The sequence below is a fragment of the Solanum dulcamara genome, chromosome 4 (assembly GCF_947179165.1).
Source record: "Solanum dulcamara chromosome 4, daSolDulc1.2, whole genome shotgun sequence".
In the NCBI taxonomy this organism is placed as follows: Eukaryota; Viridiplantae; Streptophyta; class Magnoliopsida; order Solanales; family Solanaceae; genus Solanum; species Solanum dulcamara.
The window spans coordinates 15,723,021-15,750,623 of NC_077240.1; the positions used below are offsets into that span (position 1 = coordinate 15,723,021).

At 33.6% G+C, this 27,603-nt stretch overlaps 4 protein-coding genes and 1 pseudogene across 4 annotated transcripts; 4 read left to right on the forward strand and 1 right to left on the reverse strand.

Annotated features, from left to right (window-relative positions):
- The first annotated feature begins 1,893 nt into the window (after nt 1-1,893).
- Nucleotides 1,894-5,807, forward strand: LOC129886584 (uncharacterized). Its single transcript, XM_055961335.1, has 6 exons — nt 1,894-2,311; nt 3,004-3,545; nt 3,945-4,137; nt 4,788-4,852; nt 4,961-5,171; nt 5,264-5,807. Exons 1-6 carry the CDS (start codon nt 2,132-2,134, stop codon nt 5,630-5,632), a joined length of 1,560 nt encoding a protein of 519 aa, XP_055817310.1. The 5' UTR covers nt 1,894-2,131; the 3' UTR covers nt 5,633-5,807.
- Nucleotides 5,808-6,101: 294 nt separating this feature from the next.
- LOC129884039 (uncharacterized) lies at nt 6,102-8,288 on the forward strand. Its single transcript, XM_055958416.1, has 6 exons — nt 6,102-6,110; nt 6,304-6,806; nt 6,911-7,103; nt 7,296-7,360; nt 7,473-7,683; nt 7,776-8,288. Exons 1-6 carry the CDS (start codon nt 6,102-6,104, stop codon nt 8,118-8,120), a joined length of 1,326 nt encoding a protein of 441 aa, XP_055814391.1. The 3' UTR covers nt 8,121-8,288.
- A 725-nt stretch (nt 8,289-9,013) lies between these two features.
- On the reverse strand, nt 9,014-10,514 carry LOC129884746 (actin-depolymerizing factor 12-like). Its single transcript, XM_055959031.1, has 3 exons — nt 10,308-10,514; nt 9,480-9,739; nt 9,014-9,398 (listed from the first exon to the last, which is right to left on the reverse strand). The coding sequence occupies exons 1-3, from the start codon at nt 10,308-10,310 to the stop codon at nt 9,248-9,250; spliced, it is 414 nt and encodes a 137-aa protein (XP_055815006.1). The 5' UTR covers nt 10,311-10,514; the 3' UTR covers nt 9,014-9,247.
- Nucleotides 10,515-15,083: 4,569 nt separating this feature from the next.
- On the forward strand, nt 15,084-20,460 carry LOC129886585 (FT-interacting protein 7-like). The gene is made up of 2 exons (XM_055961336.1): nt 15,084-15,254; nt 16,953-20,460. Exon 2 carries the CDS (start codon nt 17,025-17,027, stop codon nt 20,052-20,054), a length of 3,030 nt encoding a protein of 1,009 aa, XP_055817311.1. The 5' UTR covers nt 15,084-15,254; nt 16,953-17,024; the 3' UTR covers nt 20,055-20,460.
- Nucleotides 20,461-20,802: 342 nt separating this feature from the next.
- On the forward strand, nt 20,803-24,304 carry LOC129884747 (putative ripening-related protein 5; annotated as a pseudogene).
- The last annotated feature ends 3,299 nt before the right edge of the window (nt 24,305-27,603 follow it).

A 27,603-nucleotide genomic window follows, 5' to 3' on the forward strand; every position in this document is an offset into this window, starting at 1 on the left:
TCACGCAAGAAATTAGTGGGCATCAAATAATTATAATTGAAACAAGGGATCTGTTCGAGGTTTTTTCAATATGACTAATTTGAAATTTGTAGCAACGTTAATTAATTTCTCTGATCCCCGCGTATTGACCCTTACCCCACTCAACCTGTTAAAAATTTATGCGCTTTCAATATTTATATCAAATCATACTAATTATATCATAGTTAAATAAATTTAGGTTCAAAATATGTATAAATTTATTAACTAAGGTTTAGAGATAATAAAGCATGTAAAAACATGCTTCATGTACTCATAATGTTAACATAAACCAAACACATATAATTTTTTGCAATAATCCCACAAAAGAAAAATGGAACATTGTTTGTATAATAATCTTATCGTACTTGATGGGTTCTAGGACTTGGAAATGTGTTGTTCTATTAAGGGAACTGGAACATCTAAATTTGTCAACATTAATTAATTACTGTTATCGTACTTTAGACTTCATATATAATAGGGGAAGGTAAAGCCTAATAAGGATTGTACCTTAGCAATTAGCGTCCACCAAGTGGGTAAAAATTACTTGGACATATATTAGTGTTCAAATGCTAGCGAAATTAAAGAAAAATACGAAGTTACAGTCTTTCATCCTTTTAAGCTTTTGATTACATACGTCGAAAAATTTGGAAGCTAGTAATATTAGAGATGTGCAAAAATCGAATCGAAAAAGTGTTATTGACTTATTGTAATTGAGTTATTGGGTTAACGGTTATTTAATGATTTTATAAAAAAAAATACTGGGTTATCAGTTCGGTATTGATTTTTTAATATTGAATTATTGGGTAAACTGATAACCTATTAAGACTATAATAATTTACTAATTTAATTTTTAGTTTTTTTTTACTCATACACAAATATCAAACAACATGCCCTTCCCCGGACCCCGCACATAGCAGGAACTTTAGTGCACCGGGCTTCCCTTTTACCCAAATATCAAATAAAAAGTATTAAATAAATATATAATCAGTTAATCACTATATCATACTATTTAGTATTTGCCGCTTTAGGTTTAGTGTTCAGCGGCAAGGGTTTGCAAGTTGCTACTACGGCGGCTCCATGAATCGTATATTTGTTTTAAAATTATTTTCAATCAAAAATCGAACCGTTAAAGATCAAAAATCGATAAATGAAAATCGATAACAAATATCTTATTGGTTTGATTATCGATTTAGTATATTTAAAAATTAAAAATCGACAAACTGGATCGATAATACTTAAAACCGAATCGAACCTACCGATACACACCTACTAATAACTGTCTCAAAAATATATATAATCTTGTACAGAAGCTAATCAAACATCCAAAAAAAGAAAATAAGAATTTTCGGAAGTAGCTTAAGCCTTAATTAGTCTCCAATTTTAGGCTTTAATTTTGGAAAGTCCAGTGTCAATTAATTAAACTTGGCTGAAGTTATATATGCTTTTCCTTTATAATAATAGTACGTCCATAGCCAAAAATTGGACTGAGTCAGACTTGCACGTAACGTATACTTCACAATCAAGATTTGTCTTAATTACTCTATTAGCTAGGTGTTAGAAAGCACATATTTTCAATAAAGTTTGGCGTGGAATTTTCTTTTGAAATTGAAAGAAGGATCTAGTAGTGAGTTCGATTGAATTCATTAAATAGGTAAAATATTAAACTCAAAATCAATTATTATCATTTAAAGTCGTTCTAATAAAATTCAGAACCCATAAAAAAATAAAATTATAACTTCCCCTCTAATCTTACATACAACTGCAAGGGAAACATAAAATTATCGGTCTTAAATAATGTGTTTGTGTTAGTTATTGTATTCCTTCGACACTTTAAGAAAATCCAGGCTTAATTCTCCATATATAGTCAATTTCTCAACTCATCAAAAATTAACCCCATAACTCATGTGAGGATTAATACTTTATTCTCTGATTAATTATTATTTTTTTCTCTTAGCTTGATGATTCCTTCTTATAAAAGCCATTAATTTGGCAAGTTACTGTATATATTCATACATACTCACTTCTCTTGTAAAAACCTGAACCTCACAAAAAACTCCCAAATTAAAAACACAAAATCAAATATATATATATAAGTTGTGGCAGAAATTAAATCATGAAAGAAAAGAATGAGAAGTTGATGAATGAATTTTGGCTAAGGCCAGCTTTCAAAAACAATTCAGCAAAATGGAAATATCTCAAGAAGAAAACTACAACAACCTTAACGGCATCGTTGCTGCTTTTCTTCTTTCTGCTCGTAGTTTCTCTCTTGTTCTTCGCGGGATGGTTTGATCTTGTAAGTCAACATGACATGCTCCATTCTCCTTTTCATCATATAAATATTTTTACTTTTTTTCTTCTTCTTAAACAATAATAATGAGTTTGATATTGAACCTCAGCCCCTTATTTTTTTTCTTTTTAAAAAATATATACTATAAAAAATTATGGAGAGGGGACTTTAGGCCTTTAATTGCCTCCGATATACATAAAGGAGTTGAACCAAATCTATATTTGTATTTAAAAATATATTTAATATGTATAAATAATTTATTAAGAATTAGTAACATGTCTTTTTTAAAATTCAGAATTTATAAATTCAAAGTATAGTTCAATGCTTTGACAAAATTGATGGATTAATTAAACTTAATTAGGAGGGAATACAAAGATCTTTGCCAACTCTACCACATCAGTTTTGTGTTGATGCTACTTTATTCCCAGGCAAACGTTTTATGTAATTTATTATGGAAATAATTAAATGCATGACAATTCTTTTTATTTCTGTTTATTGTGCTTCTTTAAGTAATTAGTTACGGATATGTATAGTTCGATCAACTAATTTATCAATATGATTGAAGTATACATAATATACAATATATGCCTATTCATTTTATAAAACAAATCGGCGGATCAAAGTGTTTAGAGCCGTAATTATCTCATTTAAATTTTCTAATGAGTTTATTTAATTATTATTTCTTGAAATTTATGCAGGCAAAATACACTAGTCATTCCTATAAAAAAGTAGCAGCCTCAACAATCCAACCTCAAATTCTTGAATTCCCTTTGGATTGTGCTGCATGGAATCAGTCCAATAAATGTCCAAGAAATTACCCTACTTCCTATAAACCCTTAAACCCTAATAATTCAACATGTCCTGAGTATTTTAGATGGATTCATGAAGATTTAAAGCCATGGAAGGAGACAGGAATTACTAGGGAAATGTTGGAGAAAGGAAAAAGGCATGCACATTTCAGATTAATTATATTGGATGGTAAAATTTATGTTGAGAAATATAATACAAAGAATTTTATTCAGACTAGACATTTGTACACTATGTATGGAATTGTACAACTCCTAAGGTGGTACCCTGGAAAATTGCCTAATTTGGAGATCATGTTTGATACCGATGACCGGCCGGTCGTCCGATCGAAGGATTACCGGCAACCTAACTCCGGCCCACCACCGTTATTTCGATATTGTTCAGATTGGCATAGTTTGGATATTGTCTTCCCAGATTGGTCGTTTTGGGGCTGGTAATTATCTTTCTTTACCCTTAACTATTTTGTAATTCGTCATTTTTATTTATCGTTTAAGATTTTAACACACATAATACCATGGAAAAGGGGAACTTTTACACAACCCAATACCCAGATTTCATGAAATCATGTTTTTTGTCTTGCTAGAGAAACAAGACAAAATTTAGTATTTAATTTGGTGTAAGTCTTCCAAAGTTCCAATTCTTTAATTATGACTTTGATCATGTGTCATAATATTTTATTTTAATTTCGATTGCTGGTAAAATTTGTAAAGATAAAACGTTCAAGAAGTTAAATGTCGACTTTTATTGGTTGCGTGTGTTCTTGTCAAGGAAAATTGACTTTTGAGGCTTTGGACATGATTAATTTTGGTTATTAAATGTATTTCTTTTGTAGGGCTGAGACAAATATAAGGCCATGGAGAAGTGTGATTAAGGAGATAAAAGAAGGTAACAAAAGAACAAAATGGAAGGATAGGATACCCTTTGCTTATTGGAAGGGAAATCCACATGTTTCTCCAATTAGAAAAGATCTCATGAAGTGTAATATTACTGACAAACAGAACTTCCATACTCTCTTATACATACAGGTTGGTGAAATTAGTCCATGAACATATGATTCTTTTAACTTGCTTAAGTTTGAATGAGTTATTTATCAACTCAACACATTTTAAAATGTTTTATCTAAAAGTTGCATTGATTTGGACCAAGTATGAGCCTCAAATACACCATGAGAACCATGTCAAAATATTTAAATGAAAAATCTTTTTTCTATGCTTGATATGTAGCTATAATAAAGAAGAATGTTTTTTTTAATTTTTTTTTTTGCTAATCAAATACATTATAAAGTAAAAAAAAAAACTAATACAAAATTCGATAAGAGTCGGGAACATTTGATTTTAATTTATTATTTTGTCCATCTTGATGCTACTCATCCACTCAACAAATTTTGGACGAAATTGGACAATGACTCATTTATTGATTCAGCCTATCTCGATATGTCCAAATTCAACCTTAAGTAACCATTTGCCAATGATAACTTTTTGTTTCCCTCTTTCTTTTTGTTTTTTAATATGAAAAATGAAATACTAGATAAAAGTCTTATCTAAATAGTAATTTAACTGATTGACCACTTGAGTTCTCACCTTATTGATAAAGATTTAATTTCCCACCTTGTAATAAATTGTTTGGTGATTACAAAGTAACTAACATAGTTTATTGTTTAATGAGAAATCATCAGGATTGGGTTGATCAATCCAAAAAGGGTTTCAAGGAATCAGATCTTGCAAATCAATGCACCCATAGGTATGTCCATATATATAGTCAGTCTCCAAAAAAAAAGAGGCCAAATGAAAGATTTTTTTTTATATCTTATTAAAAAGTTAGAAAATTATTGTTGTGGTTTGATTGCAGATATAAAATATATGTGGAAGGATGGGCATGGTCAGTGAGTGAAAAATACATTTTGGCGTGCGATTCACCAACGTTGTACGTAAGACCCCGTTACCATGATTTCTTCATGAGAGGAATGATTCCTCAACAACATTATTGGCCTATTAGAGAAAATAATAAATGTAACTCCCTCAACTTTGTTGTTCAATGGGGCAACAATCACACCGACAAGGTAAATATAACTTAATTACATGAACGCTTTGTGCATCAGACTGCCCTTAGTCGATAAGATTTAAAGTTCATCTTTTTAAAATATGTTGTCAGGCAGAGGAAATTGGAAAGGCAGGAAGTCATTTCATTCATGAAGATATGAAGATGGAATATATATTTGATTACATATTCCATTTGTTGAATGAATATGCAAAGTTGCTAAAATTTGAACCAATAATTCCAGCAGAGGCAGTTGAAATATGTTCAGAATCATTGGCATGCACTTCACAAGGTATATGGAGAAAGTTCATGGAAGAAGGCTTAGAGAAATCTCCTAGTTATACAAATCCATGTACACTTCCTCCACCTTATGAACCTCAACAGCTTAAATCATTTGTTGAACAAAAGATAAAGGCCACACAACAAGTGGAGGCATGGGAGAATGAGTATTGGAACAACCTAAACAACAAGCAATTATTATAGCTAGGGACCTTTAATTTTATTTTATGTATGCAAAACTAGATAATGTATGTTGTACTTGTATTTTAGAAAAAATAATAACTTAATGTATTGTTATGTACATCTTTTTTTTTCCCCACCAAATGTTGCTTTTTTTATGGAGCAAACAATTATACCCTCATATTTTAATTTGAAGAAATCAAGATTCACCCACATGGCAACAAAATGCTAAAATATAGAAACAATTCTACACCACTATTATTTTGTTTACTAAATATGCACATTTAAGGATTGATATATAGTATTCTTGCCTGAATATATGAAGAATGCATATAAAGCTAAAATACTGTTATTTTCTTTACTAAAGATTTCATCTTTTTTGCATCACAAACAATTTGGAATGATTATAAGGCCGCGCAGCACTTCTTCGATTAAAACAATTATTGGATTCTGTATAATTTTTCTATCCATTTTAGCACTGACAATTCAATGGATGGATATAGTAAGTACCACTCTTAACATTTTTTTATTTTTTTGACGTTTCATAACTCGTATTTTCTGAATAAATTCACGCATAACTTAGTCACGTATAATGTGACAGTACTTCTATGATGTTACTGTTATAGTGGATAAAATTCAGTGATCATGAAATTAGTCTTTTTTTCATGTATCGCTAAAAATATTTTCTTTTTCAGTCTGTCGACACAGGTTCCTTGCAGAAGAGCAATAAAGATGATCTTTTCCCTGAAGTTTCTTGCTCGATAAAATGTCCACAAGCTTCACCAATCAAGCCTGAATTTAGCTCATCATCTGAGTCATGCCCTGAATACTTTCGGTGGATTCATGAAGATTTAAGGCCATGGAAGGAGACAGGGATAACGCGAAAAATGGTAGAAAGAGCAAGAAAAGTGGCTCATTTTAGAATAGTCATAGTAAATGGAAGAGTGTATTTTGAGAAGTATAAACCAACTTTCCAAAAAAGGGACATGGTCACATTATGGGGGATATTGCAACTTCTTAGTTTTTATCCTGGAATGCTACCTGATTTAGATTTAGTTTTTGAATGTGGTGATCAACCAGTAACACAAAGAGGTGATTATGGAAAATCAAAGGACTCAATTCCACCACCATTGTTTCACTACTGTGGAAATGAATCGAGTTTCGATATTGTTTTCCCTGATTGGTCCTTTTGGGGTTGGTAAACAACATTCTAATATCTTTTTAAGTTCAAAGCAAATGTTAAGATGAAAATTAGTATATGTTGAGTTGTATTAGAAATGGTTTGTTTTGGTACTAGTGCAGGCCAGAACTCTCCATAAGGCCATGGGAAAAATTGGAAAAAGATTTGCAGCAGAGCAATGAGATGATTAAGTGGACGGAAAGGGAGCCTTATGCTTACTGGAAAGGGAATGCACTGTTAGGCGAAGCAAGACGTGACCTACTGAAGTGCAACGTCTCTGGGAAGCAGGACTGGAATGCTCGAATTTATGGCTTGGTAAGTGTTAACTCTGTGCCTTGGTATTTTCACAGTTAGGTACATTTCAAAAAGAGGACAGGCTGAACCCGTGGCCTCCTAGTTACACGACTACATCTCTTACCTTGCAAACTTTAGGTTCACGATGCTGAAAAATCGAACATTATATCATACTATGCTATTTTTGACAAGTTGATAGTGATCCTTTTTCAGCAATGGGCTCTCGAACGTAGACAAGGCTATAAAACCTCAGATTTGGCCAGTCAGTGCACTCATAGGTATGCAGGCAATCTCAGAAAGGCCTCTTTTTTCTGAATCTTTCGTATCTTCGAGCTTCTGATTATTCTTTACTCATTTCTGCTGGACCAATGAATTGACATGATGAAACAGATACAAGATATATGTTGAAGGGCTGGCATGGTCAGTGAGTCAAAAGTACATTTTAGCTTGTGATTCTGTGGCTCTGCTCATAAATCCCCACTACTATGATTTCTACTCAAGGAGTTTGCTGCCAACAGTCCATTACTGGCCAATAAATGAGAATGACAAATGCAAATCCATCAAGTTTGCAGTAGATTGGGGCAATAAGAATGCAAAAAAGGTGACATTCTATATATATGATGACAATACTATCTTCTGTTACATTAATTTGTTAAGTATAATCTAACGTTCAAGTGCACCGATTTTCAACAGGCACAAGAAATAGGAAAAGCAGGTAGCAAGTTTGTACATGAGGAGCTACAAATGAAGTACATTTACGACTACATGTTTCATCTCTTGTCTGAATATGCCAAGCTTTTGAAATATCAGCCTACTGTGCCTAGAGAAGCTGTTGAAGTATGCTCCGATACATTGATTTGCTCGACCAAAGGAATAAGAAAGAAGTTTCGTGTACATTCCAGGATTCATAATGTTTCATCTTCAAATCCATGCACCATGGCCCCTCCCTGGAGTCCTGCAGATCTCCAAGATTTTATCGAGAGAAAAGAGAATCTCACAAAGCAAGTTGAACTATGGGAAGAAACTAAAAGTATTTGAAACTGTCCACATACACAGTATTTTCTTAAGCTATCTTCCTTTCCATTTTGAAGATTTTCCGTAAATTCAGAAGTGAGAAAAGAAGATACTTCTGAAGAAGCACTGTAAATCAGTTATCCTCAAGAATCAAGATATGTATGTCAGAAAATTATTGTTCTTTATCGACAATCTATATGGAAAAATGTTCATTTGTTACATAGATATTGTGCAATCAATTTTCATGGACTTGAAGGATTAAACTAAGAATTCGATTAATTATCCATAATGAAGTATCTGCAACTATTCTAATCCTGCTATGAAGTATCCCCTAATTCGATAAGATATTGCAAATGCTGGAGAAACATCCCTTTCTGTTCCAGCATTCACAAGTATATTATAATTTTTCCCTCCTAATCCAAGCATCAACATTAAGTGAAGTTGAGAAAACTTCCAGTGTCAAGATTCCTTGTTTATCTCCTCAATTAACAATCTAGTTTAAACTTTGAGATAACGTAACGATCATATGTTTGATTCTTGATCTCTATATAAATGCTCTATCTCCTTCTGCAATAGAGATCGGATAAAATGTTGAGTGTAATTTTCGAAATGGTTCACACATTCTCCTCCACGGTTTAAGAAATTCTTTACATAATCAAAGAAGAAGAATCTAGATTACTGAAATCCTGGATTTTACATCAATTTGTTGAAAAAAAAATGTAAAATAACTTTTGATCTTCTGATCTCAGCTACTTCAGAACATCCAAAATAGGATCAATGTGAAGGGTGGGGTGGGGTGGGGTTATTAGCTAAATGCCTTAACCAATCTAGAGGAAATTTTGTTCTGGATTTCATTGACAGAATACTAAATATTTAAGAGTTGGCAGAATCTACAGGAAAAAGGAAAGACAAAAACATGAAGAAGAATTGAAGTGAATTTAATTAGAAATTAGGATTCCATCACATTGTCACACATGATCATATCTATAGTGTACAAACGAAAAAATCTTAAACGACATATAAACTGAACGTCTTAGACAAGAAAGCGTAAATGAACAAAAATTCCTCAAACCCCATTGAGAAAAAGAGCCTATAACATATTTTTTTTTTACTAGTGAGTTGATAAAAGGCCCTAACAGTGTAGACAGAATTCAGAGAGCTCTGCAAATGAAGGTATCCAAGCTCATTTCACTTGGATCAGTAGCCTGCAACTCAACCTGGACACCATCGAATTCCCTCCTGAATCTGTCTTTGGAGCTTGCATACAGCATCTTACTTCTTACCCTTGCTGTTTCTGGTGACCTACATCCTCAATAATTCACATCAAATGATATAAAACAAGATTAGTATAGTGGAGTAGGTAGGATGGAAGAAGTAGAGTACCAAGAAACGAAGAAGATCTTGCTCTTCTGGACATTTTCATTAGTAGTGAAATCATAGTCAAAAACAGCATAGCGGCATTCATTGGGAGGCAAGCTGTTAGCAAAATCATCATGAGTCTCTGACTGTCCACCAACCTTCTCAACAACAACTTGCTGACCATCAATCTTGAACACTATGTATCTATGGTTCCTTTTTGCTTTCAACTCCATGAATTTCAGCTTGCACTCATCACTCACTGCTATCCCTGATGCCGAATTCGCCTAATACATCCAACCACAACAGATTCCACAAATTAATCACTTCAATTTTCACAGAATTCCTTCAAGGGGCATGAACAGGACTCATAAATAATTTGATCATGTGACGGAATGCATTTTTTATTTATACTATTACGGTATTACCTTTCAAGCATTATAATAGTAAGTCTTATCAACCCTTTTTGTGTGTGTGTGAAAGATTCTCATTTTGTCTCATCGGATTGTGGATAATGGTCATAATGATACAGCATGAATCACCATGTTCAATATTTGATCATAGAATTGGATTTTATCTGATGGGAAGCCTTGACATCATAACTGGTAAAGTTGATGTCACGTGGGTATGAGATTACAGATTTGAGCTGTGGAAACAGGAGAACCTAATGCACGAGGCTGCCCCTTTTAGTATTGGTTTTATCTCTGAATAAAAAATGAGAATACTGATCATATCATTTATGTTCAAAATATGCGACTCGATCTGTCCCAAGCATAACAGATTATTAAAACAACAACAAGAAGAAGAATTATACATAGAGTTGTACAATAATTAAAAATGTATATTGCAACATACCATTTTGGATAAGTGGCGAACAATGAAGCTTCAGAAACAAATGAAAAAAAGGAAGCAAACTTTGGAAAAAGCAAAGATAAAGAGAGAGAGAGAGAGAGAGAGAGATGTGTGTGTGTGGGAATAGATGTTTTGATTTGGGAAAAAAAGCAAATGTAGAAATGTTCAAAGGGCTGAGAGCTCTTCTTGGACAATAACACAAGTGTTTGTTCTTTCCTATATTCATCCTATAATCTTGGATTGGAAGTAACAAATACTAATATACAAGTTGTGGTACACCCAGGAATTTGTTAAGGGGATTTTTAAAAAATGTCATATGAACTTATGTCAAGGTATTCAATAGTTTATATATGTTGTATGTACAAAATATTTTACTTTTACTTTTTTTGTATTGCATAATTTTACGGTCAAAAATATTTAATTAAATCTGCGAAGGAAATTCAATTAAGTCTGGAACACTAAAGATAGCTATATATATATGCCCCTATCATCGATTTTTTTTTTTATTTAATTTTTCTTATCTAGACAAATTAGGTATCTTTGGAAATATGGTTTATCACAAAAGGCTAATTAATAATGCAATAACCCTATAAATCTGGGGTTACAAGTGCAATAATATGTCACATCCTTTCAGTGAGCAAATATTCGACGTTCAATATTGTTATTTTTAGTCAAATGGACCACTCATAGGGTTAGGTAGGATGAAAACTAACAATGCTAATACAACATAACAAGTCAAACAGCTTCTTAACTAATAGTATGACGTTTTTATATTATTTGAGAAGTACTTTTTACTGTATAAAATATTGTGACTTAAAAGGAACTTTTAATGCCTCTGTGAAAACATGTAAATTTACACTTCAAATTCGATCATTCTTTTATGATATTAAGAAGTACTCCCACTGTTCATATTTTATCTGTCTGTTATCGTAAAAATAGATTTTCCTTTATTACTTATCGTTTTAAAAAAAAAGATTTCAAATTTTTTACTTATAAATTTTAATCCGTCTTTGATTATTTATTTATTATTCATAAATCTTATTTGTGAAAAACCACAATTAGTTGGTGAAACTATCAAAAACCATCAAAACCAAACTACTACTCTGAGCAAACTTAAAGGACTACTCTCTAGGTATTTCCTTCTTCAAATTAAGTACTCCCTACGTCAACTCAGTCTTACTTTATATGATTCATTTTTTTAGTCAATTAAAAATAATAACATATTTTTATATTTAATAATAATTTAATTTTAAAATACTAATTTTATCTTTAGTGAAATACTTTATAGACACACATTATTACTTATTTTAAACTACAAATTTCAAAAAAAAAAAAAATCGTATTAAGTCAACACAGAGTATAAAATACGACGGAGGAAACTAGCATCATTTTCTACCAGGAAATTCCTTGGCAGGCTAGTCAGTCAACGTCAATGCTTTTATTTAAGAAATTAATAAATAAGTCCATTCGCAGAATTATTAAAAATGGGGTTAGTGAAACTGCTTACTTTCATACTTTGCCATGCGTTTCTTAATAAAATTTATCTAACCGCCCTTTTCTAAAAATTAAAAAAATACTATATACATTGAAGTTTGTAATTAAAAAATGGAAAATTATGCAAACAGGCAAATATATACTAGTTATTTAGCTAATATAGTTATAGTTTGAATTAATTACGGTTCCCGGCAAAAAATTTGTCCTTCCTTGATTTATCAAACTTGACAAGTAAAAAGGAAAATCAAACTAGAAAAATATTTGACAAGTAAATAAGAACAGAGGAAGTATCTAACGTTATTTCAAATGACACATATTAATTAATTAATTAATTACCTATTACTTATGACATGAAAAACGTGACCTAAAAATAAATAGGGTTGAGCAGCCATCTGTGTTATCATATTTCGTAAATTTAAAACGACAAAAAAAAAGAAAATAACTCATAGTATAACTAGTAAATGGAGATCAATTTAATGAATTCTTGCGGCACATTTCAGTAATTCATGGTGATGTGTCATAATTTGGGAACTATTTATTACAAAGTTACGATATAATCAATTTATATAAAATTCCTGATAATTTTCCTTGACATTTTGCACTAAATTTTTGATGATTAGTTATAACGTAAGTATTGAACTTCAACTTCTTATACAAAAATGTTTCTCTAACGGAACTTATTTAAAGAATATTAAAAAATTATATGATGGCGCGAAATGATTCTTTTGAGTTTTTTTTGTGCAAATCACACAAAAGTATTGAAACATAAACACTTAATTTTTCATGTAAATTTAAACATTAATAATATTATTTTTTTCTAAAATAAAATTTTCATAGAGAATAAAATTATATTGTGCTAAAAATAATCGTAGAATTGTTTGAAATTATGGAAAATACTACATGATTTCTTTTCATTTATCGTAATTTTGATAAATAAAATTACTTGGTATTTATTGCTGATGGAAGATGACAACTATCTAAATAAATCGATGTGCATTAATTATTAAGTAATCATTACGCATAGTAATGATGATATATAAGATGGGATAGGAAAAACATTATGTTTTGATAATCAAACATGAAATCTTAAGAAATGAAGAAAATAAAATAAAACCCATGTGGTGAAATCTCAACCATATTGAAAGGGACATGAAGAAGGTAATCGTGAATAACTATAGTTGAAAAAGATTATTATATATTTATCTCAATTTATTATTGAGTTATACAAAAAATTAATACGTACTTATTTAAGGTAAACATTCAATATAGGTGAGCTAAGTAATTGATCCCTATTGGTCGCGTTAATGTAAATCTATATGAATATATGTTATAAATAGATATTTTGTATTTTAAATTCAAACACTTATCCGTAGCTATATACATAATTAAAATATACTTATTAAAAGAAAAGAATTAAAATTATAAAATAAAAATATTTTTTTTAATTTTAAAACGAAATTAAAATTTTTTATTCATGCATTTGATAAGAAAAACATTAATTGAACGTTTATATTTGGAAACTCGTAAATAGAAAATGAACAAAAATTACTTATAAGATATACCAACTATTAGTAAGAATTTTCTCGCACTTTAAATACACACTAATATATGAATAACTAATTCTTGCATAAACTAATGTGTAGATTCACTTATAACTAATTTATACATTATTTATATTTGCATAATTCTGACTAGCTATCAAATGATCCCGTAAAATTTTATCTCTCTAAGATTTTAATTATATAAAAGTTTCAATACTTGTAGAAAAGTAGGAATAACATCATTAGAAATATATATATATATATATATATAATGTTAATAATATAAGAGATATAAATATTTGATTTTTAAAATATTGGGAGTTATCCACAAGTGAGTCATAAAACATAGGTGGTTAGAATAATTAACCAAAAAAACAAAAGAAAAGGCAAAAAGGTTAGTAATAATGACCGAAGAAAGTGATATTATATGGACCAATAAGAGAAGTGATGGACATCTTTTACGTACTTGTCCTTTTGCTTAAAGACCTTTTGTAATACAAAACTTCTATTATTTAATATTTTTTCTTATTTTGCTGGTGTACATGTATAATAATGTAACTAGTGACAGACTGACAGCTACACTAATATTTTGATTTTCTTCCTAATACTATTCAATTCTCCGTTTCAATTATTTATTTTGAATTGATACACAATTTTAAAAATATTAATTAGTATATTAAATGTATTAAAATATATTTTAATTTTATAATCTTAAACATGTTAGATAATTTAAAATTTATTTTAACAAAATATATTATTTTTTAAAAAATAAGACAAGTAGATTGAAATAAAAAAAGGGATAATACATAAGTATCCTCTTCAACTATAATCAAAATCGCTAGGAGACACCTTAACTATACATGAGTCCTATTATTCTTGAATTATTTTAAAATGTAATAAACACACCCTTCAGTGCTAAGGTGACACAGAGAGTGTGTTCACTTTCTTCGAGGTAAGTGAGAGACGGAAAAGAAGTATAAAATCTATTTAATTTGGACACATGTCCATTTTTAATTGGATATTTTCATTATTAATTAATACACATAAGTAAGTAACATTAAAACTTAAGTTGATATCTTTTTAATTAATTTTTTTTTTCATTATGAAATAGAGCCCAATTTTATCATTTTTAGAAATATAAATATTTTTTTTCACAACATACTTAAATTGTCGGTGATCTTTTTAAAGATATTTCATCAATTTGTATAATAACAGAAGAATTTTTCTTTTTCTTTTTTACTCAAACACTTAACATGAAATTCGATTTTTTTTTACATATTAGAGATTTAGTTTAGGCAATATATGGTGGACACAATTTAAATTAATTTTTTTTTTAAAAAAATAAAATAATGATTTTTAATTATTTTTTTTAGATCTGACAATTTTTAAATTTTTTTTAAGAGCTGATAATGCTCTGACGTGGCATTGACGCGAGTGTAAAGCACCTCCCTTTATGTGAGTCATCATATAGATTTTAGGGTATGTTTATTATATTTTAAAAGTTAATAAGACTCATATATAATTAAAATATGTCCTAACAATTTTAAGGACATATTTTAATTATAATTGAGCGAGTAATTATATATTATCCGTAAAAAAAATAATGAATTCGGACATAAAAAGTTTAAAGTTTTAAAATAAAATTTAGATATTGAATACTACTGTCTCATTTATACGCGGATTTGTTAGGAGTTAGGACGAGATAAATCATATATTATTATATGACTCTGAATACATAATTTTTGTCTCTTGTTTTTCTCTCTTTCCTTGTACCATCTTCAACCATTTTCTTCATCTCTTCCTCTTCTTTTTTTCCATCATAGAAATAAAGGGGGTCTTTATTAAGCTGAAAATAAAGAAGTTGAGAACCCATATAGATTATTCAAAAGAAGATTCAGTAGAGAAGGAAAAAAAGGTGCACTTTTTATCTTCTTAAAACAAATTCTCCCTTTTGTTTTCCTGTTAAGTATATTCTGCTAGGATCTTGTACTATCTAATGTTTGATTTATCTTATTCTGTTTCACTGTGTTTAATTTATTTTTATGGGTTTTGACCAGTTTGTGCTTACTAATATATTTGTCATACTACTGTATGTTTTTCTTCTTGGTAAGATTATATTGTTGATAATTGTTGAAATGAAAAATCAAATGGATTATGGTGTTGTTGCTTTTGGGGTTTGAGTTCAACTTTTTGTGAGTTTGTTTTCGTGCTTTTTAATTAGTGTTAGGTATCCAAAAGGGTGTCAGCTTAGCTGTCTACTTTTTTTAAAAAAATGTAAATTGAGTTATTGTTTTTAATTTATGCTTGTGTGTGTTTTTTTTCCTTCAGAAAAATCAGTAGTTTTGTGAAAACAACTCTTTGTTGTGTTTTCATATTCTTGAAAATTCTGTAATTCAACTTCAAGTTATTTCGGAATTCTTTGTCCAAACGTGTTTTTTAGAGTTCAACTCTGGGAAAAAGTGAAAAAATTTCATGGCCAAACGCCCTAGGCATCTGCTTAGCAGATACTATCTCTTTCTTGTTTTAGGTCAACTTTGATGGCTGTCATGATTTGCAAGTAGACTGTTTCTGAAAATCATAAGTTTTTGGTCCTTAGTGTCACACTAATAAAAGATTAAACAAATCCATTTCCAAAAAAAAAAGATTTGTGAAAGAATAGTAAAAGTTGTCAAAGATTCTGCAGAAAGTCACTCTAGGTTGATTCAGATTCTTATTGTTTCTCAATGTTCAGTTGGTCCTTGTCTCTTCATAAGAGAACTTCAAGGATATTCTGTGACATCTTCAGAAAAAGATGTCTTTTGATACGTTGAAGTTATTCTATATCCTCAAAGATTCCTTTGTCCAATTTTCTCCTTCAAAGAAGGTTGATTTTCTTGCTTTGACTCTTAACTCCTTTTCCTCTATATTACTTTTGAATGTTTAGAAAAAGATAAAATTACAAAAGGTGAACTTCTAGACTCCTTTTGGCTCGTTGTGTTTTTACACATGTAACAGGTAAAGCTTGAAGGCTTTTCCCATTGTCAAGATGCCAACCGTCCCTCGTTTCTACAAACACTTGTACTATTACTGTTTTTTATATGTATTATTTATCCGGAATTTAGTGGTTAACAAAAATTCTCACTTTTGACATTTGCCAGCCTTAGTTACTTTACAAACACTTTCTCTGGATAGAATCCTTTCTTATGTATTGTATAAATACTTTCCTTTTGAATTGAGCATAATGTCTCTTCAGTAGTTTGTCTTGCATTAATACCTCCCTGGTGGGTGGAATCTTGAACAAGATTCGCGATAAAGAGTGCTTTCTCTCTCTGTTTCATGTTTTGTTGGTTGGCCACAGAGGTTTATCTTTGTCTATTCATGTTATTTGGTGAAAAGGAAGCTTTTTTTTTGGAATGTTGTGGATTTTCCCGGATGTTTTCTCTGATATGAGTGCCTAAAAGTAATGTCAGGTATTTTCTTCTAAGAAAACACATTACTGATTTGGGCTATGCTCCATTTGCATCTTCATTTTGTGACTGAATTGCAGTATTTATGTAGTAGATTTTTGAAGTTGGATTTGTAGTGTTCCTCTGTGAGAATATTCCTTTATGATGACATTGATGTTGTTTTGCAGTTTTCACCTGCTTGACCGGATTTGCTGAATCTACCCTATTGAATTTACTCAGAACTATCCTGATCATACACCATGATTAACCTCAAGCTTGGGGTTGAAGTTGTTGGTGCCCACAATCTTTTGTCTAAAGATGGCCAAGGCTCATCTAGTCCCTTTGTAGAGCTTCACTTTGATGGCCAAAAATTCCGCACCACAATCAAAGAAAAAGATCTGGACCCTGCTTGGAATGAGACTTTCTATTTCAATGTTTCTGATCCTAATGAATTGTCCAGCCTCACACTTGAAGCTCTTGTTTTCAACAATAACAAATCAAGCCAATCTAAATCATCTCTTGGGAAGGTCAAGATCAATGGATCATCCTTTGTTCCATACTCTGATGCTGTTGTTTTGCATTACCCTTTGGAAAAGGCAGGTGTTTTCTCGCGTGCTAGGGGAGAGCTTGGCCTGAAAGTCTTTATAACTGATGATCCATCTATTAGGATATCAAACTCATTTCCTACAACGGATTCTTCATCACATATCAGTTCCTTTTCAAGCCTAAGTGATGAACCTACACAACGAGTCCCGAATTTCATCTCTGAACCAGTCGCTAATGGTAAAAAAGGGACTAGACGCACATTCCACCACCTGCCAAACACGAAGCACCAGCAACAAGAGCCTTATTCTTCCTTTGCAGAATCTAGTCAACCCATAAGATTTGGGGCTGATCAGATGAAATCTACCTCTCAGGGGCCGAAAGTAGTGCGGATGTATTCAGGTTCATCTTCACAGCCAGCTGAATATTCATTGAAAGAGACAAGCCCTGTCCTTGGAGGAGGGCGTATAGTGGGGGGGCGAGTTGTTCGAGGTGGCAGAATATCCAGCACATATGACCTTGTTGAGCCTATGCAATTCCTGTTTGTAAGAGTCGTGAAAGCACAAGATTTGCCTTCTAAAGATATCACAGGAAGTCTTGACCCTTATGTTGAAGTAAGAGTTGGGAACTACAAAGGAGTCACACAACACTTCGAGAAAAATCAAAGCCCAGAATGGAATACAGTATTTGCTTTTGCTAAAGAAAGAATGCAGTCTTCTGTTTTGGATGTTGTGGTTAAGGATAAGGATATGTTGAAAGATGACTTTGTTGGGATTGTTCGAGTTGATCTGCATGAAGTTCCAACCCGAGTTGCTCCAGATAGTCCATTGGCTCCAGAGTGGTATCGCCTGGAAAACAAGAAAGGGGAGAAAAAGAAGGGAGAACTGATGCTTGCAATTTGGATTGGTACACAAGCTGACGAAGCATTCCCTGATGCCTTCCATACAGATGTAGCTAGTCCAATAGATATGTCAGTGCCGTCTACCCAAATCCGCGGAAAAGTGTACCATTCTCCTAGGCTGTGGTATGTTCGTGTCAATGTTATTGAAGCACAAGACTTAGTTGTGTCAGAGAAAAATCGTTTTCCTGATGTCTATGTGAAGGCTCGGATTGGTAACCAGTTGCTGAGGACTAGGCCAATTAAATCTCAAACTATGAATGCTCTGTGGAATGAGGATCTGATGTTCGTTGCTGCTGAACCATTTGAAGAACATCTGATACTTTCAGTTGAGGATCGTGTTGCTTCCAACAAAGATGAGGCCCTGGGAGTGGTCATTATACCATTAAACACTGTTGAAAGGCGTGCAGATAATCGATTTGTTCGATCAAGATGGTACAACCTCCAAGAACCGGGTTCAGCTGAGATTGAAGAGCCAAAGAAGAAAGAAAAGTTTTCCAGTAGGATCCATCTTCGTGTATCACTGGATGGAGGATACCATGTACTTGATGAGTCTACTCATTATAGTAGTGATCTTCGACCTACGGCAAAGCAGCTGTGGAAGTCATCAATTGGTATCTTGGAATTAGGTATCCTGAATGTTGATGGATTACACCCATCAAAAACAAGAGATGGAAGGGGTACAACAGATACATATTGTGTGGCAAAGTATGGTCATAAGTGGGTGCGGACCAGGACGGTTATTGACAGCTTAAATCCGAAGTTTAATGAGCAATACACTTGGGAAGTCTATGACCCAGCGACTGTTCTGACAGTTGGGGTGTTTGACAATGGACAGCTTGAAGAAAAAGGTTCAAATGGCAAAAGAGACACGAAAGTTGGGAAGGTTCGTATTCGGGTCTCAACACTTGAAACTGGTCGAGTATACACACATTCTTATCCATTGCTCATCCTTCACCCCTCGGGTGTGAAGAAGATGGGAGAATTGCATCTCGCCATACGATTTTCATGTGCATCAATGATCAACATGATGTTTCTATACTCTAGACCGCTTTTACCAAAAATGCATTATGTGGAGCCATTGTCTGTAACGCTGCAAGATAAGCTGCGGCATCAAGCTGTAAATATTGTGGCTGCACGGCTAAGCCGTGCAGAACCTCCTCTCAGAAAAGAAGTGGTTGAATACATGAGTGATGCAGATTCACACCTCTGGAGCATGAGGCGCAGCAAAGCGAACTTTTTCAGGCTGATGTCCGTCTTTAGTGGATTATTCTCTGTTGGGAAATGGTTTGGAGATGTATGCTTGTGGAAGAATCCTATCACGACATCATTAGTACATGTTCTCTTCCTTATGCTTGTCTGTTTCCCAGAATTAATCCTCCCAACGGTGTTTCTGTACATGTGCCTAATAGGGCTTTGGAACTATCAGTACCGACCGAGGTACCCTCCTCATATGAACACAAGAATATCACATGCTGATTCAACACATCCTGATGAGCTTGATGAGGAATTCGACACCTTCCCTACATCACGGAGTTCAGAACTTGTTAGGATGAGGTATGATCGTCTTAGAAGTCTAGCTGGTCGAATTCAGACAGTAGTAGGAGATGTGGCGACACAAGGTGAGCGAATCCAGGCACTGCTTAGTTGGCGAGACCCGCGTGCCACTGTATTATTCATTATATTCTGCCTGCTTGCTGCCATTGTGTTGTATGCTACACCTTTTCAAGTGATTGCTGGCCTGTCTGGCGTTTACGCAATGAGGCATCCCAGGTTCCGCCACAAATTGCCATCAGCACCCCTGAATTTCTTTCGCCGGCTTCCAGCTAAGACTGATAGTATGCTATAGGTTGCTGGTGTTATGTTGAAAGTTTTCTGTGATATTTTCTGAAATCTTTCAATCATTGTCCTCAAGGAAATTTTTGTCATATTGCCAAGGAGTTGAACAAAGCTCGGGGACCTGATAACATGACCGGGAAACCAAAGAAATGTTCAAAAGTTTGATTTGTTTCTGTATGTTGTGCAGCAAGTTATTTGCATTCTTAGCACATTTTGCACCTTTGCCATGGTTCATGGAATGTAAAATGAATTAGGCAAAGATACTGAGAACTACATGTGTTTGTATATCGGTTGTGTACTGTTTATTTTCTACAAAGTTCATACAATCCAGTCGATGTATATAATGTCGTTTCCGTACTTGGATTTTGTTAAAATCTGATGTCAAATTTGTGTTTGATTATACAACATTCTTATCACTCAAGTCTCAGTTAGATTCTTTTGATTCCACATTGCCTCGACGCTTATAAAATCAAGCTCAATACTGGTAACTGGCACTGGACTGGTAATAGAATACAGGTTTAGCGACCAGATGAAACGATATGTTTTTCTATTACTGTGCAGAAAAATACTGAATTAGTTTCAGCAACTGAAGAACTCAAAGACAATAATTTAGCCCATCAAGTTCTTGTCACATTGAGGTTGTGGTAGAATGCCTTCGCTGTAGCCTGAAAACTCCAATTTAGATATCTTTGTATAATAGACAAAGGCCGTGGCTGTCAAGGAAAGCTAAGCAATTATAATCACATACTTCTGAAGTTACTATCGTCCAAATAAATATAACTAAAAAGAAACAATAATAAACTTCTCCACTAGACCATTTGACTGATAAACTCAACTGTATACTTAATTATAAGAAAATTTTCATGCCTTGATCAGAATATTGGCATTTTGTCTTGATCAAAACACTATATAAACCACCACCACAAATTTCACCCAACCAACACTTGCAAATAAAAGCCAGAGAAGAGACAAGGAACAAAAACCATGATGAATTCTAGTGTGGGAACATCAGTTCTGGTGTTGTTGGTTTTTGCCACTCTCACTTGTTGCTTAGATGCAAGATTGCAGACTTGCCGGCCGAGTGGCACAATCAGAGGCATAAAGCCGCCACCGGGACAATGTAATCCGGAAAATGACTCAGATTGTTGCAAACAAGGTAAGATGTACACCACTTACAAATGCTCGCCTCCTGTGACTGGCAACACGAAGGCTGTTTTAACTCTCAATAGCTTCCAAAAGGGTGGAGATGGTGGTGGACCATCGGAATGTGATAACCAATATCATTCTGATGATACTCCAGTTGTTGCCCTTTCAACCGGATGGTATAGTGGAGGAGATAGGTGCCTTAACTATATCACAGTAAGTGCTAATGGCAGAAGTGTGAAGGCTAAAGTTGTAGACGAGTGTGACTCTACCATGGGATGTGATGATGAGCACGATTATCAGCCTCCATGCCCAAATAACATTGTTGATGCCTCCAAAGCAGTGTGGAAAGCCTTGGGTATACCTGAAGGTGACTGGGGCGATTATGACATTACATGGTCTGATGCTTAGTCATTATTAGTAATTAAGCTATCATTTGAATACAATGATCGCGTGCATTCTCACATTATGTGTAATATATGGCAAAGATACCACTAGATTTCCATGTTTGTTGTTGTGAAATTACAGATGATGAAATTCTGTTCATATCTACTTTTGAAGTGGCAGTAATCTGAAATTCATACCTATGATACAGATATGATTAGCGAAACATCTAAAAAAAAAGGATTTCGTAGCTAATCTAAATCTACAACAGTTTAGCCTTGATCAATCAATCAATCAACTAAATCTCCCAAATTAGTTGGTGAAGGCTATATAAAATACAGTACTTTAGAAGTGGCTGCATCAAAGTTAGAATATTGTTATGCTAGCTCCTACTTAATCCTACTTCGGAACCAGCTGTACTTGGTACATTACACATAAGAGGAGTTACAAATTGGCATCAAATGGTTGAAAACTAAGTTGTTTTTTAAACTTATATGATGATGATCACTTCCTACAATGAAATGAAAGACTCTTGCTGTTATATACTTAATAATGTGAAATTCGGCACTTCCATAACTGCAAATTTTCAATTTAGCTCCGCAATTGCTTTTGGAGTCCTGCTTATGACTAGTTGAAGACTCTTGCTGTTATAGACTTAATAATGTGAAATTCGGCACTTCCATAAATGCAAATTTTCAATTTAGCTCCGCAATTGCTTTTGGAGTCCTGCTTATGACTAGTTGTGTTTATTAATCTTTGTCGATTTGAAACAACTTGATGTCTAGTAGCACTGCTGCCCATGTAAGTACTCAAGGCAATAACACAGGTCCTGTCCAACGGAAAGTATCCCAGTTACAATCTCTTTTGCCAATTAAGTCTGCCTTAACCACACTACTGAGCAAGCTTGATGATGATTTGGAAGAAGGGAAGCAAGACAGTAACTGTAACCGTAAGCTGCTGTAGTGTCTTGGCCATTTGTCTAAATTAGAATTCGCATAAATGGTGATGAATTGCAAATCAATAAAGTGTAGAAGGTGTTACCTATTAATATATCTTATGTTGTTATTCTGTAACAAGGATGCGAAAGAGGACAAGCATATTCCTAGTAAAAGCATTAAAGTTCAACACTTCAAGAGCCTCTTACACCATTTTTTTTTCATTTGTGTTTACTATGAATATCTTTCTCCTACTTGTTATGTTGCAAGAAGAGGCTATGACAGCCATACCACAAAACTATTTTGTTTTCACCATTAAAATTAACTGTCGTATCTGTAAGGATACTCGTAATTACGATGATACACTGAAAGAAGAAGATGAAATTGTTGTAAATGAATTGTATGAGGCTCCAGTGTCATTAAGGACTAAGCTTGATAGAAGCATGATTAGGTGTATTGGATACAATATTCCTTTCAGCTTTGTGAGGACTGTGTTGTCCTGTCAAAAGAATTTCAAAAAACCATAATCTTTGATCTGAGTAGAGTTATTTTATGCAAGTAGTAGTCTTCGTTATGAGAATGTATCGCGTCATGACTTTTGATCATCTTCAGACCTGAAGTTCATTGTTTTAGCCAAATTTGCCATTTTTAATCAGCTTTTTAACACTCCAAGCTTTTCTTTTAACACTACTTTGTGCAGTAGTGCTCCAGTTGTACAACAAGAATACTAAATTTTTTCAGCAACTATATAATCCAAGACAATAGAACACCAAGATCTCATACATAAGAATCCAACTGAGATGTCCAGTTATAGAAGACAAATGCCGTTACTATCAAGTAACATAAACAAGTTACAATCAAATATGTCCAAATCTACTATAGCCAAATAACTAAAAGGATATATGAGTGCTCCCCCAGACCATTTGACTGCTAAAATAGCTGCATGCTTAATTATTAGAAACTTTCATGCCTTGAGCAGAATATTGGCATCTTGTGTGACCAGAACACTAAATAAACCAGTTAGATCATCTCAGTCTCCACAAAACCACAATTGGAAGCAAAAAAAACAGATACAATGAAGAATTCTAGATTCGGGGCATATCTTTTGGTGTTGCTGACTTTTGCTACTCTTACTTACTGCTTAGATGCAAGATTACGGGCTTGCCAGCCGAGTGGCAAAATCAGAGGCGTAAAGCCACCTCCAGGACAATGTAACCCAGAAAACGACTCAGATTGTTGCAAACAAGGCAAGATGTACACCACTTACAAATGTTCACCTCCAGTGACCGGTAATACCAAGGCTGTTTTAACCCTTAATAGCTTCCAAAAGGGTGGAGATTGTGGTGGACCCTCGGAATGTGATAACCAATACCACTCTGATGGCACTCCAGTTGTTGCTCTTTCAACCGGATGGTACAGTGGAGGTGATAGATGCCTTAACTATATCACCATAAGTGCTAATGGAAGAAGTGTGAAGGCTAAAGTTGTAGATGAGTGTGACTCTACCATGGGGTGTGATGACGAGCATGATTATCAGTCTCCATGCCCCAACAACATTGTTGATGCCTCTAAAGCAGTGTGGGAAACCTTGGGTATACCTGAAGGTGACTAGGGCGATTATGACGTTACATGGTCTGATTCTTAGTGGATCGTCATAATATTGATGCCATTGTTTTGCATATGATGGTCGTATTCATACTCAGATTATGTGTAATATGGGGCACACATACTACTAATTTCTCTATGTTTGTTGTTGTGAAATTGAAATTCTGTTCATGTCGACTTTTGAAATGATGGTAGTATGAAATTCATGCAAATGAAAGATACATGAATAGTGAAATCTAAAACAGGACTTGGTTCAGTAACTAATCTATTGAGTTAAGAAAACAAGTTGATATAACCACAGTTAGTTAGCTAAACTAAGTTTGTTAGAAAGTGGTTAAAAGTTAGTTAGGAAATGCAATTACAAAAGTGTGACTAAGCTAAAAGTTGTTACTGATTAAGTTGTATAAATATCCCACATGTGATAGACTAAAAGGAATTGAATAAGAATTAAGAATGCTATAGTTTCTTCTTCTTCTTCTTCTCTCAAATTCTCTTCATGTAGTTAGAAGATCTTCAGTTCTGAAGATCAACATGGTATCAGAGCACTGATCAGAAGTTATCACTTTCTAAGAGGTTGGATTTGTTGATCAAGCAGTGATCCAACAAAAGCTTAGTGATTAGAAGAAAATCAAATCGAAGCAACATCATCAATAACGATAGAAGTTGCATTTGCAGCTCCAAATTCTACTGCAATTGAAAGCACTGCTGCAACTGGTCGAGTTGAGATCAGTCATAATCATCCACTATACCTTCATCCAAATGACACTCCAGGTATCTCTCTCATTTCTCTACAGCTCACTGGTTCAGAAAACTATGCACTCTAGAGTCGATCTATGGCACTAGCATTATTAGGCAAAAGTAAGCTAGGATTTGTTAATGGTTGGCATACTAAGGAAAAGTTTGATGCATTGTTACATGAGCAGTGGGAGAAGGTTAATGTTGTAGTCTTATCATGGATCATGAATGTTGTTAGAAAGGAGCTATTGAGTAGTATAATATACACTTCAAATGCTCACAAAGTTTGGCTTGACCTAAAGGAAAGGTTTGACACTGTGAATGGATCGAGAGTATTCTATCTGCATAGAGAAATTGTTACTCTGACTTAAAGAACTATGTCAGTTTTTGATTATTTCTCTAGACTGAGAATTTGATGCAATCATGCCTTGTCCAGGGTGTACTTGTCTTGAGTTACGAAATTATTCTCAACATTATAGATATCAAAGACTTCTACAGTTTCTAATGGGCCTAAATGAAACATATGCTTAGTGTAAGAGTCAAATTCTAATGATCTCCCCTATTCCACCACTCAACAAAGCCTACTCTATGGTCATAAACCATGAAAGTCAGAGGTTATTGGCCAGTTCTTCACAAGCAGGTCAGATTACTGAATCATTAGAAAGAGCAGCATTTTTTAGTCATAAAGGAGGTCCTAGTTCTAGTTTCAGAGGAAATAATGGGAAAGGAATTGTCATAGGATCTAAATATTCATATGGTGAAGGAGGCACAAGTAGTGGAAGCAACTTTCCAAATTCAAACTCTAGCAGACAGTACTATAATAGTGGTGTTAGACCACAGAAGAAAAGTTCATTAGTATGTGATTTTGTAGCTACAATGGACACACCAATGAGAATTGCTAAAAGTTGATTGGGTATCCTCCTAACTAGCCTAAATCTAAGAAGAAAGGACCAAGTAAATATGCAAATCAAGCAATGCACTATGAAGATCATGAATATGATACACCTAGTATCCTTGATAATCCTTCTAATCAGTCAACTATATCTCGATCTGCAACACAACTTCCTCCCTACTTCACTCAGGAGCAGTACCAACAAATTCTCCTTATGCTGAATAAAGGAAATGAAGAAAAAGCCTCCTCTCCAGCTTCTAATGCAGGTATTATGAATGCTCTAACCAATAATGATGTAAGTACCAACTGGATAGTGGATTCAGGTGCAACAAACCATATGACCTCTAACTCTGATATAGTGCATAATTGTTCCGAAATCACTTATTCTAAGAATAATAAAGTTCATCTACCTACAGGTTGTGTGGTACCTGTAACTCATAGGGGAAGTTCTACTGTTCTAAATAATCAAACTATCTTTAATATGTTATTTCTGCCAGACTTTAAATTCAAACTATTCTCTGTCTCAAAATTGACTAAGAAGTTGCAATGCTCAGTAAGATTTTTTCCTAACTTTTGCATCTTCTAGGATCTCTATACTGGCATGGTGAAGGGAATTGGTAGAGAGGATCAAGGTCTATACATCCTAAAAGGCAACTCCCTGAGTAGAACTTCCAACAACCACTTAACTCAGTGTGCAAACACAGTTGAACAAGTTCATGATTCTAGTAGTTTGTGGCATAGAAGATTGGGTCATGCTCCTCTGGAGGTGATCAAGAAGCATTGCAGTCTTAAACATTTACAGCATGAAGAGTCCCTATGTACTGTTTGCTTTTTGGAAAAACACACTAAACTACATTTTCCTCTTAGTTGTTCTAGTACCACATCTGTATTTGATCTACTACATTGTGATATCTGGGGTCTATATAGAGTCACAACTCACAATAGCAAAAGTTTCTTTATGACAGTAGTAGATGACTTTACTAGATTTACATGGTTGTTTCTAATTCAAGTCTGAAGTCCTGGTTGTAATGAAGAACTTTCTCACAATAATAAATATCTTATTCTCTAAATCTGTCAAAATTCTAAGAACTAACAACGGTTGTGAGTTCGTTAGTTCTGAATTTCAATCTCTTCTGTACAGACTTGGTATTTTCCATCAAAGTTCCTAACAGAATTGAGTGGTAGAAAGGAAACACAAGACCATTTTAGGCATAGCTAGATCCTTTAGGTTTTAAGCTGGGGTTCCTCTCAGATTCTGGGGAGAGTATGTTACCACAGTTGTCTATATCCTAAATAGAACACCCTCTAAGATGTTGCACTTCAAATCCCCTTTGAACTTTTATATGGTCATCCTCCCTCTATTTTTCACTTCAGAGTGTTTGGTTGTCTTAGTTATGCCTCCACAACTAATTCTCAGATAAGTTTGCACCTAGAGTAGTCCCAGGCATATTCATGGGGTAGTCTTTAAATCAGAAAGGGTATGTTATATATACTCTTCACTCCAAAACCTTCTTTATTAGCAGAAATATAGTCTTTCAGGAATCCATATTTCCATTTCTTCATGCTAAGTCTTGTGGCACTCTACTTTTCCCTGTTATAGAACTTCCTAGTTTGGATCCTATCTCTCAACCTCCAACTATCTCACACACTCATCCTAATCCTATCCTGCATGATCCAGTCCAATGGGAGCCTCCTTCTGAGCTTCCTTCTCACATAAGTTCTCTTAATTCTCCTGTCCAACCACCTAATCCTGCACCTCTTGTACTCAGAAAGTCCATGAGAGTTAAACATCCACCAACTTGGCTGAATGATTTTGTGACCACTAGTTCCTCTACTTCACAGTCTTGTGCCTATCTATTGTCATC